General features: G+C 53.2%; 4 protein-coding genes across 4 annotated transcripts; 3 read left to right on the top strand and 1 right to left on the bottom strand.

Annotated features, from left to right (window-relative positions):
* Positions 1 to 4,929: 4,929 nt before the first annotated feature.
* Positions 4,930 to 5,989, top strand: PG998_000509 (uncharacterized protein; the record flags this gene model as incomplete). Its single annotated transcript, XM_066867327.1, has 4 exons — positions 4,930 to 5,017; positions 5,379 to 5,489; positions 5,548 to 5,675; positions 5,792 to 5,989. 4 exons carry the CDS (start codon positions 4,930 to 4,932, stop codon positions 5,987 to 5,989), a joined length of 525 nt encoding a protein of 174 aa, XP_066735742.1.
* Positions 5,990 to 6,800: 811 nt separating this feature from the next.
* Positions 6,801 to 8,882, top strand: PG998_000508 (RNA polymerase I-specific transcription factor; the record flags this gene model as incomplete). The annotated part of the gene is made up of 1 exon (XM_066867326.1): positions 6,801 to 8,882. The coding sequence occupies one exon, from the start codon at positions 6,801 to 6,803 to the stop codon at positions 8,880 to 8,882; it is 2,082 nt and encodes a 693-aa protein (XP_066735741.1).
* Positions 8,883 to 9,325: 443 nt separating this feature from the next.
* PG998_000507 (uncharacterized protein) lies at positions 9,326 to 10,873 on the top strand (the record flags this gene model as incomplete). The annotated part of the gene is made up of 3 exons (XM_066867325.1): positions 9,326 to 9,719; positions 9,872 to 10,085; positions 10,351 to 10,873. 3 exons carry the CDS (start codon positions 9,326 to 9,328, stop codon positions 10,871 to 10,873), a joined length of 1,131 nt encoding a protein of 376 aa, XP_066735740.1.
* Positions 10,874 to 11,290: 417 nt separating this feature from the next.
* Positions 11,291 to 17,121, bottom strand: PG998_000506 (protein dopey; the record flags this gene model as incomplete). The annotated part of the gene is made up of 6 exons (XM_066867324.1): positions 11,291 to 11,572; positions 11,611 to 12,615; positions 12,674 to 14,136; positions 14,196 to 14,486; positions 14,546 to 16,227; positions 16,304 to 17,121. The coding sequence occupies 6 exons, from the start codon at positions 17,119 to 17,121 to the stop codon at positions 11,291 to 11,293; spliced, it is 5,541 nt and encodes a 1,846-aa protein (XP_066735739.1).
* Between the last annotated feature and the right edge of the window lie 12 nt (positions 17,122 to 17,133).

Here is a 17,133-nt window from a genome sequence, read left to right as displayed (position 1 = left end):
GCGCCCGCCTTTAGAGGGGCAATGATGACAATATCAACTATGGTTCCAGGTCAGCAATGTATGGCGACGCGAAGGTTGTGGTGGTGGTGGTGATGTGTTGTCCAAGTAGCGTTATGCAGTTGTGCCAAGCTTCATCTGGCGTCAAAGGCGTCCTAATGCCCAGCGACATGCTCGCCCAATAAGGCTATTGACGTGAGCTGTTGAGTCGACCATTGGGTTATCTGGCGCAGCACGAGTTGTGGCTTTTTCAAGTGGCCACAACAGAACTCTCTGCACAAGGCAGCAAATCAAGCACTCGTATACAAAAATATTTCGGTTTATCCTCCCTGCCTTCTGTCCCCAGATATTTTGTTAATGCTCGGGTTAGAGATGTTGTCCAACACCGTCAGATAGTACATGCTTCGGCAAAACATGCCATGAGCGGGGAGTTCGGCTTTGTGCGACGGCTCTATACCTCAGACGCATGACACAATGCTACGTGTACCCATGTGCGAATATTACTGTTGTGTGTGGTACGAACTCGTAATAGAGCACTGGTCCCCGAGAGACACATCCATAAATATATACTGGCTTATCTACAAACCAGAAGCCATTACACCGAGAAAGGAAACTGTCACTTGAAGGGGTGAGACCTGCAGACGTGGAAGGGGGTGGGGTGTGTCTTCGAATATGTATTTTCCACCAGAGTCCGATGCCATATCTCAAATATCGTCATGTCAGGTTGTTGGCAGTAAAGCGTTCGTATAGCCAGAAGCATGTGCGTGTGTACATGCCTACTTCATCCGTGCAATCGACCCCAACGCTTATGGATATGGCACTCGTGGCTCGGGACTGTGAGCCCCGTACCGCAGAAGGAACGTCCATTGCAGGCGGGCAGGACTATTTTTGCGTACAGTGCACCATGTGTGATGGGGACAGGCCACATGCAGCTGTGCCCAAACAGCGGGCTTGCCGCACCATGACCTTCGGCAGCAGCTTCGCGATGCTCGATCGAGGCGCTTGCTTGGGCTTGCCGAACCGACAATTCGGAATGGAAATGAATTGGCTACAACAATTCCAGCTTCCAGAATGCAAGCAAGAAGTTCCACTTTGAGAAGCTGTAGACGGGGTATATGGGCAGTCTTGTCCTGGGCAAAGTAACGAATGGGAGTTTTACATGGTTGTTTCGACGACACCACCATCAGCGATTGGGCACCAGATAGCGAAGAGGGGTCGGGACCGTCGGACGCAGTTGGGTCGTCTACAAGCAGAGTATCTGCATGGCCCAGCCTGCCCAGGGATTCTTGCATACCAAGGGCATGATGACCACCTGCATACATACATTGCCTAGTATTAGGTACAGCCTACAGATTACACACCCTCCCTGCGTTCTGGTTCGTTCGTCTCCACGAGATTCAATATCTTGCGACGACAGAGAGAAAGAGAGAAGAAGAGAGAATGCCCGTACCCGGCATCATTTACGACATGTTTGAGCAGTAATGAGTCACAAGACCCAGGAACGGCAGCGTAAGCCATAGCCGCTTGCTTACAAAGTGACCAGTTCGAAGAAATTATTGCAGCGTATGCCAATCAGAAAAAAGGATGCCGTTAGTAATATCCTATTGGCCGGTCCAGGCGCTGTTTTCGCGTATCGTTGTTCCCCATCCTATTTGCCTTATGGCGAAGCATGCAAGCTCATCCCATTCCACAAGGGTCTATGGACTTTCTGGCCAGTCGTTGCGAGCACTGACAGCGCTTTCCAAATTGGAATTCCAACTTGCTTTGTTAGAGGTTGCTGCACGAGTACTGCATCCTAGCCTGAATTGCCGAATCAGCAATGGATGGATCAGTCCACCCACTCACAGCTCACACCGGTTAAGTCCCATGTCTCTGCCGGTCAAGTCGGGACAACTCCACGGTCAAGAGAAAGCCTGGAATGCCATACTCGGGCCCGCAAAGAAAACAGATCATCAGGGTTTACTTATGTACGTGGAAAGTATGAGTAGTATCACATGGGGGGTTTATTATCGACTGAATACCCCAGTACTACCTTCACCGCCTCATTCACAGCGGCCGGGAGTCTCATGGTGTCCAGGGTCAATGCAATTCACGGTACATACGTAGAATATATCCTGGATTTTCTTTCTTTCTTTTACGTGGGACACACTGGGCTGGAAACGACATCTAGCAAATGCGGGGCTAAGGCATGGTGAACGGACAGTCACATTACATGTGCTCGTAAGGACTATTGATGGACTTGAAGATACAGCTGCAATACAGACACCTAACCAAGAGCTGCGGTCAGCTTGAACATATATCTGGCAACCACAGATCTGGAAGAGTCCCGCATACGTCAAACACATAGATGATAACCAACAGAGGTGTGGTGTGCTCTGACGTGGAAATGATATAAGATACATGATTGATGATATTGTCGAGGCGAGATCTCCACGCACCAAGGCTTCAGCCGAGTTTGGACAGCAAGTACCTATCGGGGTGGGTATTTCGGCTTTATCCATTGAATATATGGAGTCTAGCAGAAGGAGGATGAGGGGAACCTTGAAACATGGCATGGGTGTGACGAGAGACGAGGGCAGAAAGTGTGATAAACAGCAGTGGAAAAACAGTACTAATACCTACTAGGCCTCAGCTCGGCTCAGGCAGCTGGGCAGGACCATTCAACCACGACGATGTAGAATCACCTGGATTGAGAGGATCTGTAAGCGCCCACTGCCAGTTCATGCTAGTCAATTGCGCTCCGTAATGAGGCTCAGAGACTAGCAGTTCATAGGTCCTCGCACCAAAAGCAGCGCAGATATATATAAAAGCCACCAACAGTTGAAGCATGGTGGTCGATGCATGATAGTCGCAGCGCCCAAATAGTAGCGCCTTGTTTCTCTTTCCTCTCTCGAATGCTAGAGATCAACTCAAGTTCGTCCCATGTACGTGTAATTGCTCTGGTGTTAACCTAGCTGGGTTACCTGATTCTTTTTCCCGGATGGTTCCCGTCCATCACACCGAGTCTGATCGTGTCCAGTATCCACCCCGACGGTGCGGGACTTGTTTGGTACGAGCACTAACCTCTGCGAACCGCGCTACGGCTCTGACCGCAAAAAAGTCGTCAATCAAAACGTCGCAATTCATTCCCACTCGTCGTCACTGCACTGATCTTGTTTTAGTTTCAGTTTCTTAGATCCCAAAACTGCCTGACGGCTATCAGATCAGACCAACAAGAGCCCATCTGCCCAGCACCTAGCCATCCGCGTTCCTCTTTGTCCTGCAACTACCCCACGCTACGCAGAAAACCCAAGCAGCAAGCACCAGCAGAAGCACCCGACCCCCTACCGGCTTGTCTATCCGTATCAAACAACACACAACACGAAGAGAGAGAGAGAGAGAAAAGGTTGGCGTCCAGGTATGTATGCATGTATCCATCGACGTTACTTGTAGCGACTCTACTAGTGGCCGGGTGGTGTACTTTCTTCAACCTTACCTAAGACGAACCTACTACCACATACATGCCTATGCTCACTTTGCCTCCAAGTCGCAAACCCAATCCCCATCCACCCTCTCATCCCGAAAGCCCAGTTCAAGTTAGATAGGCAGTAGTTTGTTTGCTTGCATCCCACGTTTTCCCATCTCGTCCTGGAGCCCATCTGCTACTTGCGACCTGCCATATCCATGGACAATTGATCTAATCCAGAGGCATCCATCCTGCGCAGGCCCTTGCATCCGTCCAGTCAAATCTATTCTAGACGACGCGCATTGATTGATACCCTCGATTGTACCGTACCGTCTTTCCAGACCAGAGGACAACGCAGACCCTCCAACAAGTCCACAACGGTCCATACCCAACCGAGTAAGCCCGGCTTGTTCGTCGCCTCAAAGCCTCCATACTCTGACGCGACCGTACCTCCCGCAGCCTGTCGCTTCCGCTTCGCCACAAGCCCGCGATAGAAGGAGGAGCTGTACTTTCTTCCGACACACGTACCTACCGTACCCCAGCCGTGCTCCGAGCACCGCCTGCCCTTCGCGCAACCGTTTGAAAATCAATATCCCGCGAAACCCGTGTAACCTCAGCTGTGCACTCAACCGCTATCAGAGTCGTCGGTATCCCAATACCGTCCGTCACCGTACTAGAGATACACCATAGCCAACGTCGCGTCCACAAACCAGGGGTCGCCTTTGCATAGTGCCCCTTCTCTTTTAGCCCTGCCGCTTCTCTAACCTGGTCCAACCAAGTACACCCTACACGACTCCTTGTAAGTTTCTACGACAACCTGCAGGCAGGCGATCGTTTCTGCGGAACGCCTGCGCGATAGAGCCACTGAGCTTCGATTCCAAAAGGAACATCAGGACCCGCAGTAACGCAACCCTCGACCTACTTCTCACATACACACACACCCCGCCTCGCTGCATCTGTCCACGTTCTCCTGCCTCCACCATCCCACTCCTGCACCCACGGCCTGCTGCCTTGACTGACCAAGACCCTAGGCAGACCCAAGGAAAGGGTGCAGACCGACTTTGCATATCCCCAAGGCATACCGTCATAGCCTGAGCTTTGCGACAGGGCTGCCGCGCCAGGCTTGGAAGTGTGAGGTCACGTCGTTGCCGGACTACGTCTCAAGGCAGTAATCGTAGTAAACTGGGGATCCGCTGCCGGCATCGTGCCCTTGACGCAGGACCAGAAAAAATTTGCTGCAGCTAAGCCGCGCGCAGTTTGTAAGCCCTACCTTACTCCATTGACCCAAGCTGCAACGTGTCAGAGGCAGGGACACATCATCTCTGGACCTAGTTGGGACCTAGTAACCGACTGTGCGAGTTGGCAGACCAAGAAAAATTACAAGAAGCTACCACCCGCTGCAGGTAGCCAAATATGTCGGATTCCCCCAATCCCCTCCTAAGGACGTTGAGCCTGGTGTACAGTCACCCGACGGTGATGAAGCACAAATGAACGACCCTCAAGACCCACACGCCAGCGCTCTCGGCTATGAGTTCGAAGTCAAGGAGCAGGATAGGTGGTTGCCTATAGCCAATGGTGAGTAAAGCGTCCTGCTTGCTTTTAATCCGATCTGTGCGTGGGCGGCGCGCGCGTCAACCCATCCCGTCCGTGGTGAGGACTCGAAGAATCCACCCGAGTCGAATCAAGTTCGAGGTTTCTGGGCCAGGGAGAGCTGCCGCTGTGGATGAGCTGCGAGTTGCGAGCTGCCGCGAGGTTTGAGTGGAATCGCTTCGTTAGCCTCTTCACACGATTGGCCCTGCGGCTAGAACCAGACGCGCGCTCCAAAACAGATCGCCCATGTCTCACGATTCGTCGTCTAAGTCGCCTGAAGCGCAAGGCGCTTCCAGGTTAGACAAGTTCGATATATACGATGCTAATATTCGAAATTTCGCGCCAGTCGCCCGCATTATGAAGATGGCATTGCCCGAGAATGCGAAGATCGCCAAGGAAGCCAAAGAGTGTATGCAGGAATGTGTTAGCGAATTCATCAGCTTCATCACCAGCGAAGGTACGTTTATACCAACTGCTGCATGTGACTGGTTGGACACATCATTAACTCCCGATAGCTTCCGAAAAATGCCACCAGGAGAAGAGGAAAACGGTCAATGGCGAAGACATTCTGTTTGCGATGACTTCTCTTGGGTTTGAGAACTACGCCGAGGCTCTGAAGATATACCTTTCCAAATATCGAGAGGTAGGACACCCCTACTACCCAATGGCATGCATATACGAAATATCGGGAACATCGAGCACGCCTTGTTCCCCTTATTCTGCATGCATGTCGTCTCATCACTGACCAATGCTTAGCAGTCCCAGTCAAATCGTGGTGACAACCAACAAGCCCGACCGAACAGCCAGGGTTATGGTGCAAGTGCCCCTGGTGGTGCTACGGCGGCGGGAGCTTCTGGCTTCCAGGGTGGTGAGTCCGGTGGATTGGCCGAAGGGGGCGAAAACTACCTATACGGTGGTCAAGGAGCACACAACGGCGCGGCCGGCGAGCCCTATTAAGTCGACAGGCCCAGCGTCCGATTCCTGCTCCGGGCACCCACGCAGCCCATTCGATGCCTGCCTGGCGAAACTTGTTTAACTTCGACGTGTGTATAAGTAAAAGGTTGGAGAGGAACGGGATATTTGGGTTCGAGGGAAACAAACGCTCACATACACGCCTCGAGTCGGGAGTTGACTACAGGGAGTCGGTACTTGTACATGAAGGTGGACGGTAGGGTATTGCTTGTTAGTGGACGAAGTGGCGATTATGCGGAAAAAGCAACGGGTTTCTTTTATGGCTATTACTATTATTATTCATGTTTCGTAGATTCCCCGGGACATGAGCCCTTTACGGATATTTTACCTGGCGAGAGAATTGGATTGGGTATATTGGCACCTGCCGTTTCTGCAATCGCTCAATCTCTCTCGCGTACGAACCTTGTTGCTGACCTCATGGGTCCGTGCGGGGCGTAAACTTAGCTTTTAGGGTCCTCCCCCACCATTTCCCTAGGCGGTCCGTCATGTTCGATTCTTGGGGTTCCACCTTTCCTCCTCTACGCAAAAATTTGGGCAAAATAACTTTCTCCATCGCTACTATTAAATCAATTCTCCGTCTCGAGTCGCGTGCCCATCAAGACTCCAAAGACGCAGCCATCCAAGCAATCTTTCCATTATCCCTGTAGACGTGTGCCGAATTATGTGATGCGCCTGGAACGTCGATTCCCACCTTCCCGAACCTAGCACTCACCCACCAGGAGACGTGACGAAACGAAACGAAGTGAGACACGACAGAAAGACTCCGCTGCCTGTGCTGTCTTGCTGCCTGGCCCAAATGCAGTCTGCCGTCGCCACGACCACGACCGCCACCCAGCTGGCTCGCTCTGTTGCAAAGTCCGCTACACCGCTCAAACCCATTCTCAAATCGGCATCGTCGTCGCTGGGAAAGAGAAAGGGAGTCGAGGACGATGACCTGCCGAGCGATGGTAGCAGCATCGATCATCTCCAAAGCCCACGCAAGCGCCAGAGGGTCGAGTTCGACATGAATCTCGAGATTCACGAAGTCGGTGCCAGGACCGTCGACGAGATCAAGAAGGAGATCTGGAAGGCTCTCGACGGCCACGCCCACGGAGATGACGAAGACTACGACATTCTGAAAGAGGCCGTTGCCGGGCGACAGCGCATCTACGATGTGGACGATGGCGACGACGACGAGATCGACCGCACGCTACCAGAGAAGCAACGCCAGGAACTCAAGGGTTACATGGTCGCATTGGCAAGCTTTGTGCCTCATCTCGGCCGGTCGGCGTCTGGACTCGTGAAGAGCGTACTACGATGCCAGTGGCTGGGTCGTGACGACCAATTCGCCACCGTATACGCCCAGTTCCTGGGAGCTCTGGTGAGCGCACAAGGCTCTTACCTCAACCTCGTTCTCGACATGCTGGTGAACCAGTTCACCAACTCACGGCCTGCCGACTGGACTGTACCTGGCTTTTCATCCGTCACCCGCGAGCGCATGCAAGATCGGCTGCACCGAGCCGTGCGATATCTTCTCCGGGTCTTCCCCGCCGCAAACGTCGTCTTGGGACAGGTTATTGTCAGCAAATTTCCCTACCACGATGAGTCGAGTCGCATCCACTTGGCTTATGTCGATAATCTTTTGCGCTTGCGCAAGTATGCCACACAACTTCAGACGGACATTACCGACCTCATCACCAACCGTCTGGTGCACATTGATGTGAAGATGCAAATGGATATGGACGACCTTGACGACAGGCTGACTGCTATGGTTCTGATGGCCCTTCGTTCAGCCCAGTCTGTGGGAGAGTTGCCTGCCGATGACGATGAAAGCGATGCTGAGTCGGTGGATAGTGACGATGAGGAAGACGAGTTCAACCAGATCAAGTCAGTCAAGGAGAGCATCGAGAAGCTCGACGTGACTCTGGACAGGCTCTTCAAGCTTTACACGCCGTACTTCGAAGATCCGGAATCGCCCGAGGCCTTGTCAACGTTCGAGACGCTCCTCAACGAATTCTCCCACATTATTCTTCCTGCCTACAAGTCCCGTCACACCCAATTCTTGGTGTTTCACTTTGCACAGCAATCCGAGACGCTGCTGGACTTGTTCTGTGGTACATTGATCAACACTGCCTTTGAGTCGAACCGGCCGCTTGTCCTGCGTCAGGCGGCTTCAGCCTACCTTGCTAGCTTTGTCGCTCGTGGCGCCATGGTGCCCGGTAAACATGTGCGCCTGGTGTTTGAGGTACTGGGCCACCACCTAGACAAGATGCGCGCAACCTATGAAGTCAACTGCAAGGGACCCGACGTCAGACGTTACGCGCCTTTCTACTCTTTGACGCAGGCCTTGATGTATATCTTCTGCTTCCGCTGGAAGGATCTTATCGAGGAGGTCCCTGAAGACGTTGATGAGGACGAGCTGTCGTCTTATCTGGACCAGGATATCACGTGGATCCCAGAGGTGAAAGATGTTCTTCGACGCAACGTCTACTCCAAGCTCAACCCGCTCAAGGTATGCTCGCCGGCTATCGTGGAGCAGTTCGCCCTCCTGGCTCGTCGCTTGAATCTCATGTACGTCTATCCGCTTATTGAGTCCAACAAGCGTCTGCGACTATCGCAGTTTGTCTCAACGGCGTATGCGAATGGCGGCGCACTGCGTGAGTCGGGGCTGGACCTCAACGATGAGAGCTGGCAGCAGCTCGATTCGTACTTCCCCTTTGACCCGTACCAACTACCAACGAGCAAGCATTGGGTGGAAGGAGACTATCTGCCCTGGCGAAACATTCCTGGCTTGAATCCCGATGAGGAGGAAGATAGCGACGAAGACGAAGAAGAAGTAGTCGAAGAGGAGATTGAAGAAGATACCGCAACAGATGACGAGGATGAGCGGGATGACTAAGGGTCTGCATTCCTAAAAGGCGTCACTTGTGTGACTGGTATTTGCATTATTGTTAGGCGTTTTCGGCTGCATCAAGGGGAGTTCTAAAAATAAGGACTGGTTTGAGGTCACATCTGGAAGAACATGGACACAGGCGTTGGAAGGAAGATATCCGGCTTTGTCAGCACGAGTCCCACGAAGATAATTCCCACAGAGCAGTAAATGATCGCATTCTCTCAGCTTACCGTACTATTGAGGCAATTGTGACGCACGTCTTTCTTCATATATTTGGAAGAGCCCCAAGGACAGCAAGCAGCATCTACTGACCGACTACCTGCCTGGGTCAGTTTGTAGCGATCGAGCTGACTAAATGAAGGAGCTGAGCTATAAATAGCCCCCGCACTGCATCAAAAAGCATATTGCCATCCGTTGTCTGATCCATCCCATCCGCCAAGACTCAAGGGATGGCAACCCAGCCCCACGATGACCACGACGGCAGGGACGACATCGGTGATAGCCCTCGCCCGTCGTTCACCAAGTTCTGGAAGAGGCTGAGGTCCAAGCCCGGGCCGCGCCGCAACAACAACTTTGTCTCGGTCAATCCTGCTGCCCCCGACGGTCGGGGTCCCCGTGATGGCGGCGAGGGCGGCGGCGACGCAAGCAAAGCCGAAGCCCGTCGCGCCCAGGTCCGCCGGGCTCAGATCCAGCACCGCGAGCGCAAGGCCAACTACGCCAAGGGGCTCGAGGCGGACATCGTGCGGCTGCGCGGCGACATCGAGCTCTGCAGGACGGACTGCCGCAGGCTGGCGGGGGACAACCAGGGGGATGCGGCAGCGGCTGACGGCCTTTGCGGGTGTCGTGGGTGCCGAACCGCCCCATGAGATGCTGGTTGCGAGTCGTGTTAGTCCGTCGGCGGTACCTGAGAACGACTTTCTGACGACGGCGCCCCCGCCCCCCGCCCCAGTCTGTTGATGATGCTGGTGTGGGCGACTGCCTACTGCCGTCTCAAGGATATGGTGGAGATACTTTTGGTGCCGGCGCTGGCGCCCCCTCCTATTCTTTCGACTTCGATCCGGGCTGCGTGGTCTCTTTGAACGTCAATGAGAGCTTAGGCTCACCTTCGTTTCAAGCCCACTGGAGAACCACCGCTGGTTATGAGGCACCTGCAGACTTCACCGAGACTAGTCAGACACTAGATCCAGCGTCTGAGAAGGGGGAGAGATGGTCCGGAGCTCATCGGAAGAGACGGATAAGGCCATCAACTTCGTTCTGGCGTAAGAACCCCCTTAAAGCCCCTGACCCCCTGACCTCTAATTTCTCCTTGCGTATCTGTTGTCATTGAATAGGACAGATAAGCAACGTTCTTGCGGTTTGTTATCACTTCCCATGGACTTTGACGTACATGATACTACATTCTTTTTCGTTCCGTGGTCATGGTAGTTCTCTGTTCAAGACGGTTTGCTTACGTCTAATTCTTCATCCGATATAGCCTCGAGCACACCTGTTGGGATCACTTTAAGGAAGTCGACTTCCAGCTTCGTGATACAGACCAACCACCAGCAATGCCGGCGGTCACCGAGTCTGTCACTGGCGACATCGACCACGACCCGGATCACGGCCACACCCTCATGTTGTCGGCCATGGCACTGCAGCAAGCGCCCGAGTCTGTGGTCCAGAGTCTGGAGAACCGCAATGCCACCTGCGGGGCAGCATCCTCTACTAATATCTCTCCCAGAGCCCCGTATAGTGCCAAGACGGACGGCAGCATCACGTGGCCCGTGACGGGGCTCACGCTCGAGTCGCTGCACGGCCTGGCGTCGGCACTGAACCCGCCAGACCTGGAGCTTACGCCCGTGCAGGCGTGGTTCGAGATGGTCCGCGAGTACGGGTCAAGAGCCGTGCTAGAAGAGGACAACGATGGGAGCGTCCTGGACCGGCTTGTTGCTGAGCTTAGGGGGGGTGGTCAAGTGCTTGAGCTTCGGGGCCGTCATCGAACGCGACGCATTCGATAGCGTGCTACGCAGGGTCTTAGGGGAGAGGGGCGCCGAGAGGCAAGCCGTAAGCAGCAGCTGAGGGGTATACTGTGGGCAGTACTCGAGTATATAAGTAGGTACGTCAGGGATGGGGCACGCTACGAGGTGATGCTTTTTGTGATGCGGTCTCGGCATGAAGCTGAAAGTAGTTTAGCAGGCGTTGAATTCATTATTGGAGCCCCTACTGCATCGGTTTAGTAAGTCAAAATAAGTATGAGACCTAAAGAGAACGTCGGTTGTGAGGTATCGTTATCATTGTCTATTGACATAAGTATCAGATGCAACCACCTAGTGTCTAGAAGAGAGATGGAAAGCCGAAGAGAATATAATTCTCCCTCTAGATGGCGCCGCCCCCTAGAGTCTGGCCGTCTCTACTAATGATATCCATTTTCCCCTTTACAAAGCCTTGACGATACTCCGCTCGTCGAAAAGATCCTTCAGCAGCCCGTCTACCGCGACCTCCTCATCCAGCGCCCCCATCGCATATGTGCTCTCGAAAGCGAAGATGCTCAACTGTCCGAAGAACGGGCGCAGGATCTTGGCGACCAGCTCCTCCTTCCGGTCGACCGACAGCTCGTCGCTGATGCCGTCGGCGGTCCCGAGGAGGGCCGCCGGCGCGAATGCTGCGGCGTCCCGGATGTGATGGTCGCCTGCTGTTGCGTTGCCGCCGTCGCCGAGCTGATGTGGCTGCCCAGCTCCTCGGAGAGCTCGTCGACGAGCGCCACGGGCAGGTAGGTCGGCAAGCGGTAGATGGCGTCGATGGTGTCGGTGACAAAGAGCCACTCGTGCAGCTGGAAGTCGTCCGGAGCGGCGCAGATCAGGAGATCAAGGAGCTTGCAGGCTTGCAGCACCGAGGTGTTGTTGTAGGTATCACTGGACGCGCTGTGGTCGGGCGCCGCCACCGATGAGATGGCCGCATGCAGCTCGGCGTTGATGATGGGCCACATTGGCGAGAGGTGAATGGGCGAGGTGCGGAGAACTAGTGCCCTGGCTACCATGAAAATCTCAGCGCGGGTGGTGGATGAAGGAGAAGAAGTCGAAGTAGCCGCAAGCAGATCGACCAGTTTCTCCAAGATGTTGGGAAACTCCGTGACGAAGGTGTCGTTCGGGGATGCGATGATAAGAGTCGCGATACGGCGAAGGTTGAGCTGAGTCTTGCGGTCTGCTTCCAGCCGCGCCGAAGTTGCTCCTACTCCAAATACAATGCCAGCAGTCGTAGGAGGAGTAATCCTACTCAAGATATCAGGCATCCGCTCCTTGTCGGTTATTGTCCATTGTTTCAAGAGGGACAGCCAGTCGCTCCGAACCAGCGAAACAGGAGACGCGAAGAATCGTGCATCGTTGAAAGCGTCCCCGATATCTTTCTTCCACGTCTTCTGGTTATTTGGCAACCTGGTTAGTTCCTGGAGCAGCACTAATGTGCTTTTTGAGATGGTTTCAGGGAACCCTTTAGATCGAATCAGAGGTCCAATGACGTTAGTTGATATTGAGCTTGCAGCCGTCAAGACCCTATCTGACTCGACCAGGATCTTTGGGAGGTTGGGTACTATAGCAGATAGTATACCGACAACATCGTCTGCTCTTTCAGTCGGACTTCTAACGACGGAGGTTCTTCTTCCGTCAGCCTTAGATTTCTCTGGCTGTGACGCCGAAGATGACACGTCAATGAATGTAGTTGGTCTGGTGGTGAAGAGAGCAGTGAGGAGCCGGAGGAAGAGATCCTATGAAATTATGAGTATTGGTCTTCCAGTCTTTCAATAGGAGGTGTCAATTACTTACGCCCAGTTCTCTCCGCATCTTCCGCTGCTCGCCGAAGTTCGTGTTATCAACCTTCTCTCCAAGTATCGCTGCGAACTCGAGCAAACTGGGTAAAGTCTGCCTGTGAGGGAAGGGATTTCCGAGAATATCCTTCAAAAAGACCATGCAGTCCTGCCAGATCTCGTCCATGGCATCGTCTTCCAACGATCTCGCATAGTCAACCAAGAAAATGACAAGGTCAGTATCTTGCAAAGAAATCGTCAGGGTGGACTTTCTTGAAGGGTCCAAGGCGCCAGGGTTAGTACGACTATATATCGCGTTGAATATGGCAGGAATCGTGTGTCTTGGCCTCGAGCCGTCTAGAGCGGGCAGCAAATTCAACACTTCGTTGTGCTTGACCTTGGAAGGGGTGGCCAAGGAGGCACACCATATGCCAACAACGGTCTCAAGGCATTCCAGTGCCTCCGCATCGAATACATGTTCCAATAGTCGTCTAGCCCGGTTTCTCATTCGAAGAGAGGTATAGTTGAACGACAACGCTGATTCGGTCTCCAGGGTTGCAGCATCACTTCCTTGTCCCCAGGACCAGATCTTGAAACATATACGCACAGCATCCTGGAAAGCAAGAAGCACAGTGAGCCTGTCGTTTGCCGTGGCGCTTCGGGTTTGCGGCGCATCAGAGTTGAAGACACCTGACACCATATTGCTTAGAAATCCTTGCGGCTGATCTGGTCCCTTGACGACTTGGGCTCTAGCCTCCTCTGCCAGGAGATGATCGTGCGCTTTAGCTAGGACTTGCTCTAAGGCATTGAGTAGGGATATCAACGTGGTCTCCGGTGCACTGGCGCCGGGTGAGCCCATCTCGCTGGTTGCAAATGTTCTCTGCAAGTTCTCGAAGATATTTCCAATCTGCCCACACAATGTTTCAACAAGTGGTATCAGAACCTGGAAGATGGAATCGGCGTAGAAAGGAAGCGACTCCGTCAAGAACCCTACCCAGCTATCCAGGACGGGACGGCTACTGGGAGACTCAAGACCAGCTCGAATAGTCTTTAGTAAGGATGCAGGTGGAGGCGTCAACTGAGAAATGAACTCGACTGGTGCAGACGACAACCGCATACTATTTGATGGGTAGTTGAGCCCCTTTTTCTCTCCAGTAGGAGAAGACGGTATTTCTTTCGGTGAGGCATCACGTAACCTAAGAGACGCAAAGACCACATCCAGCAGTAGGACTTGGATGTAAGGATCCGAGCCTACGAGGGATTGTTGAAGTCGGTCTATCAAGACATCCTCCAGACGAAGGTTGGCCAGAGACTCCGCGTAAGGATTGAGTAGGATTTGATGAAGAAATGTCAGGGCACAGCGCTGCAGCTGAGCGGTACGAAGCCGAATTTCCTGATCAGGCGAGTATTTGTTACCCGCAATGCATCTCATACAGACCTGGAGGAAAAACTCCTGGAGCGAAAGGTCACCCTCAGCGCCGGCTGTGCTTAGTTAGTAAAAGCTCGAGCGCAAAGAAGCAAGAAAGCATGGCTAAACCTACTTATCTCAGCCAGAATGGGATCTGGGTCTTCAATCATCCGGGTGGCAAGAACGCTCCAGAATGCGTCAGGGGCCCAGCGAAATATGTTCGAAATAGTCCGCATGTAATAGATACCAGTATCGACATCGTCGTCTTCGCCGAACTCAACTGACCGTTTTGATGCCTCTGAATTGGCAGTTCTGGGGAGAGTACGTAGAAACTGCAGTTCAGAAAACTTCGTAATGAAAACTAGAAAAAGTCTTGATGCCGAGTCAGTCCCAAACACTCCAATGCGAACAGCAGATTTGCTTACTTTTCAATGCCAACCATGTTATTGAGCCAGAATTTGACGGCCATGAAGAGCTGCGTACGGTCGTCCATCAGGGTGTCGAGCATCAGGAACAACGGGCGGGTTAACATCACTTCGAAGTGGTCTTGCCCTGATAGACGGATCTGTTTTGCATCCCTCCCAGGCGTTTTTGGCGCTCGCCGGTCTGCACCATCTTGCAGCGTATGGGACCAAAGAATGCTGAAGCTTCTACCGGGATCGGCCGGTCGAATCGCAAACGTCCCAGTCGTATCGTTCTTCAACATCAGGCCAGCAATCGCGCCTTCGATGTCTCGATTATGGGGCCCTAAAGAAGACTGCAATTGCCAAAGACATCGGACCGTTTCAACGTGGTATTTTGGCTCAGAGAACGAGAGGAAATCCCATGCATGACGAACCAGCGGCTCAACCAAATCAGAGAGGGAGGACTCGGGGATCCTCTCGCCCATGAACAGCTGATTTGAGAGACTCAAGATCGACTTAAAGGAGGCGAAGGGCAGGGTTATAGTAGACAAGCGCCCTTGCATGGCTCCTAGGAGCCCATCGGTATCCAAATGGTACTCTCGCGGGACTTTGGACAACAATGCGCCCAAGAAGCGACTCCTCACCGCCAACGCACGCGGGGGCTCATTGGTGGTTAGGCTGGTGCATGTCAACGTCGATGCCTTTTGCAGTAGCAAGTCGCCAACGTTTCGTGCTGAAAAGGGCAGAGACGCAGCCTCCAGGTTGCCTTGATCAGTGACGTAGAAGTCGCGAATTTTCTTGAGCAGTTCGCTGTTCGACATGGACGCTATGAGTGGGCGTTCCAAATCCCCAACAGAGTCCCTCGAACCAGTTTTTTCCGGAAACGCACGTTCAGGAATCAGGTCTAAAAGGTTCAAAGCGATACCAAATGCTTGGTCGGGGATGCTAGAGTCACGATCTTGAGCACCACTCTTGCTCGGTTGTTGGCGTTCCTGGGACTCTTTAAGCATGGCAAGAATAGACAGCGCCGCTAGGGGCGCATGAATTGTGATCATTTCTTCCTCCCGAATGTTGAAATGGGCCATAACGAATTGCACCAGGGCAAGTTTATCGGTGCGGTCCTCGTAAGTCGAGTCGCCTGGTCCAATGGCTTGCGCAACCAATGCGACGAGCTCACCGTAGATTAGACCGCTTTCGACGCCGTCGAAGAAGACACTCGCACTGCGCATTACCTCATTGAACTCCGACTTGCTGGCTGCAATGGTTTTGAAGTCCCTGACACTCTTTATCACGGGGAGAAAAATTTCAGGTACGACAAGACCGCCAATCTCCCATCTATCCATGAGCGAAAGACATATCCTGTAGGGCCGAGCTCGCTCGGTTGGGTTTTTGTTGGAAGCTGATCTGATCATAGATAGCAGGGCCGATGTTAGGGGCTGCAGTCCATACTCTTCAAAATAGCTTGTTCTTGTCGTAAGAAAGGCTTGTTGTTGGTCAGAAGTTGTAGTAGGAGACTCGACTCCCGCCTCCTGCTCCTGACCAGCTGGGTCGGGTCCTAAGAACCAAGCCCACAAGCGTCTATTCAAACTCATATCCCTGCGAGTCACAACACCCGCAGCTGCACAGAGCAGCAATTCTAGGTCTTCAGTCGTGACTCTCTTCTGGAGAACTTGGGAGTGCAGCGGCAGGTGTGTCACTAGTAAATCTAAGAAACCTCTTTGTATGAGGAGCTGTTCGTCTTCAAGACCAGCCGCAAAACACCTGATCAACAGTCCAGGCTCAGGTGAGGTCACAATACTTGATAGTTCTTCGGTCAGGCCCTCTTCTTCTGATTCACCCGTTGTCGCCTTCCCTGTGGCAGGGTCTTGCGAAATCGGGGGGGCCTAAATTGGGCAGATTTCTGGAAAGATACGCCAAAGCACCCGGACGGCGGCTTTGGCTGGTAATCGAAGCTAAGAAGAAGCATTGCCAGAAGAAATCATCACCCGTGGCATGCGTGGTCGTCAGATGTTGGCTTCCTGGTGTACGTATGGCGAGTTTGAAGCCTTCAAGGATCTTTAATGTCCTTTCAAAGTCTTCACTCGTCTCTTCCTCCAGTCCAGGCAGTAGGGCCAATATGAGAGACTTCATGGCTGGGCGCAAGGCACGGGCATCTAGCTTCAAGAAGTATTGTTCCAAAATGTCCAGAAAGGGTGCCCTGACTGCCAAGGAGGCGAACGATAGGGTCGATGCCAGCCCCGGAAGGTACAGGGGAAGGTCTCTAGACAAGCCATCGTTTCCTATGACGGAAAGCACGTAACTGTAAACCTCCAGTGCCTTTTGGTGGACGCCGGACGGGAGCGAGGGGTTGAGGCACTGCGACAAACGCTTTGCGACGAGGGCTTTCGAGGGGATGGTCGAGAAGTTGGAGTGGCGGGCCTGCAAGGCTTTGAGCAACCTGCTGAGGAAGGAGATATAGTCGGCCCACTCTTCCAAAGCCGTATCGAAGAGTGACAAGGCACGCTCAACGCCCGAGGCATATTTCCGGTAGGCCTTGTCCTTTATAGGGAGATCCTCGGCGCTCAGTTGGTTCCTCCATTGGCGCAAGACTGGAGTATTGCGCCCCGAGCTTTCTGGGGACATGGATCCTCCATGGCCGGGCTCGAGGGTAGCCATGGTGATGTGCGT

The sequence above is a fragment of the Apiospora kogelbergensis genome (assembly GCF_038363985.1).
Source record: "Apiospora kogelbergensis strain CBS 113332 chromosome Unknown utg000001l_segment0_segment0, whole genome shotgun sequence".
In the NCBI taxonomy this organism is placed as follows: domain Eukaryota; kingdom Fungi; phylum Ascomycota; class Sordariomycetes; order Amphisphaeriales; family Apiosporaceae; genus Apiospora; species Apiospora kogelbergensis.
The sequence above is the reverse complement of the archived record's forward strand: the minus strand, read 5'-3'. Positions and strand labels throughout refer to the sequence as shown.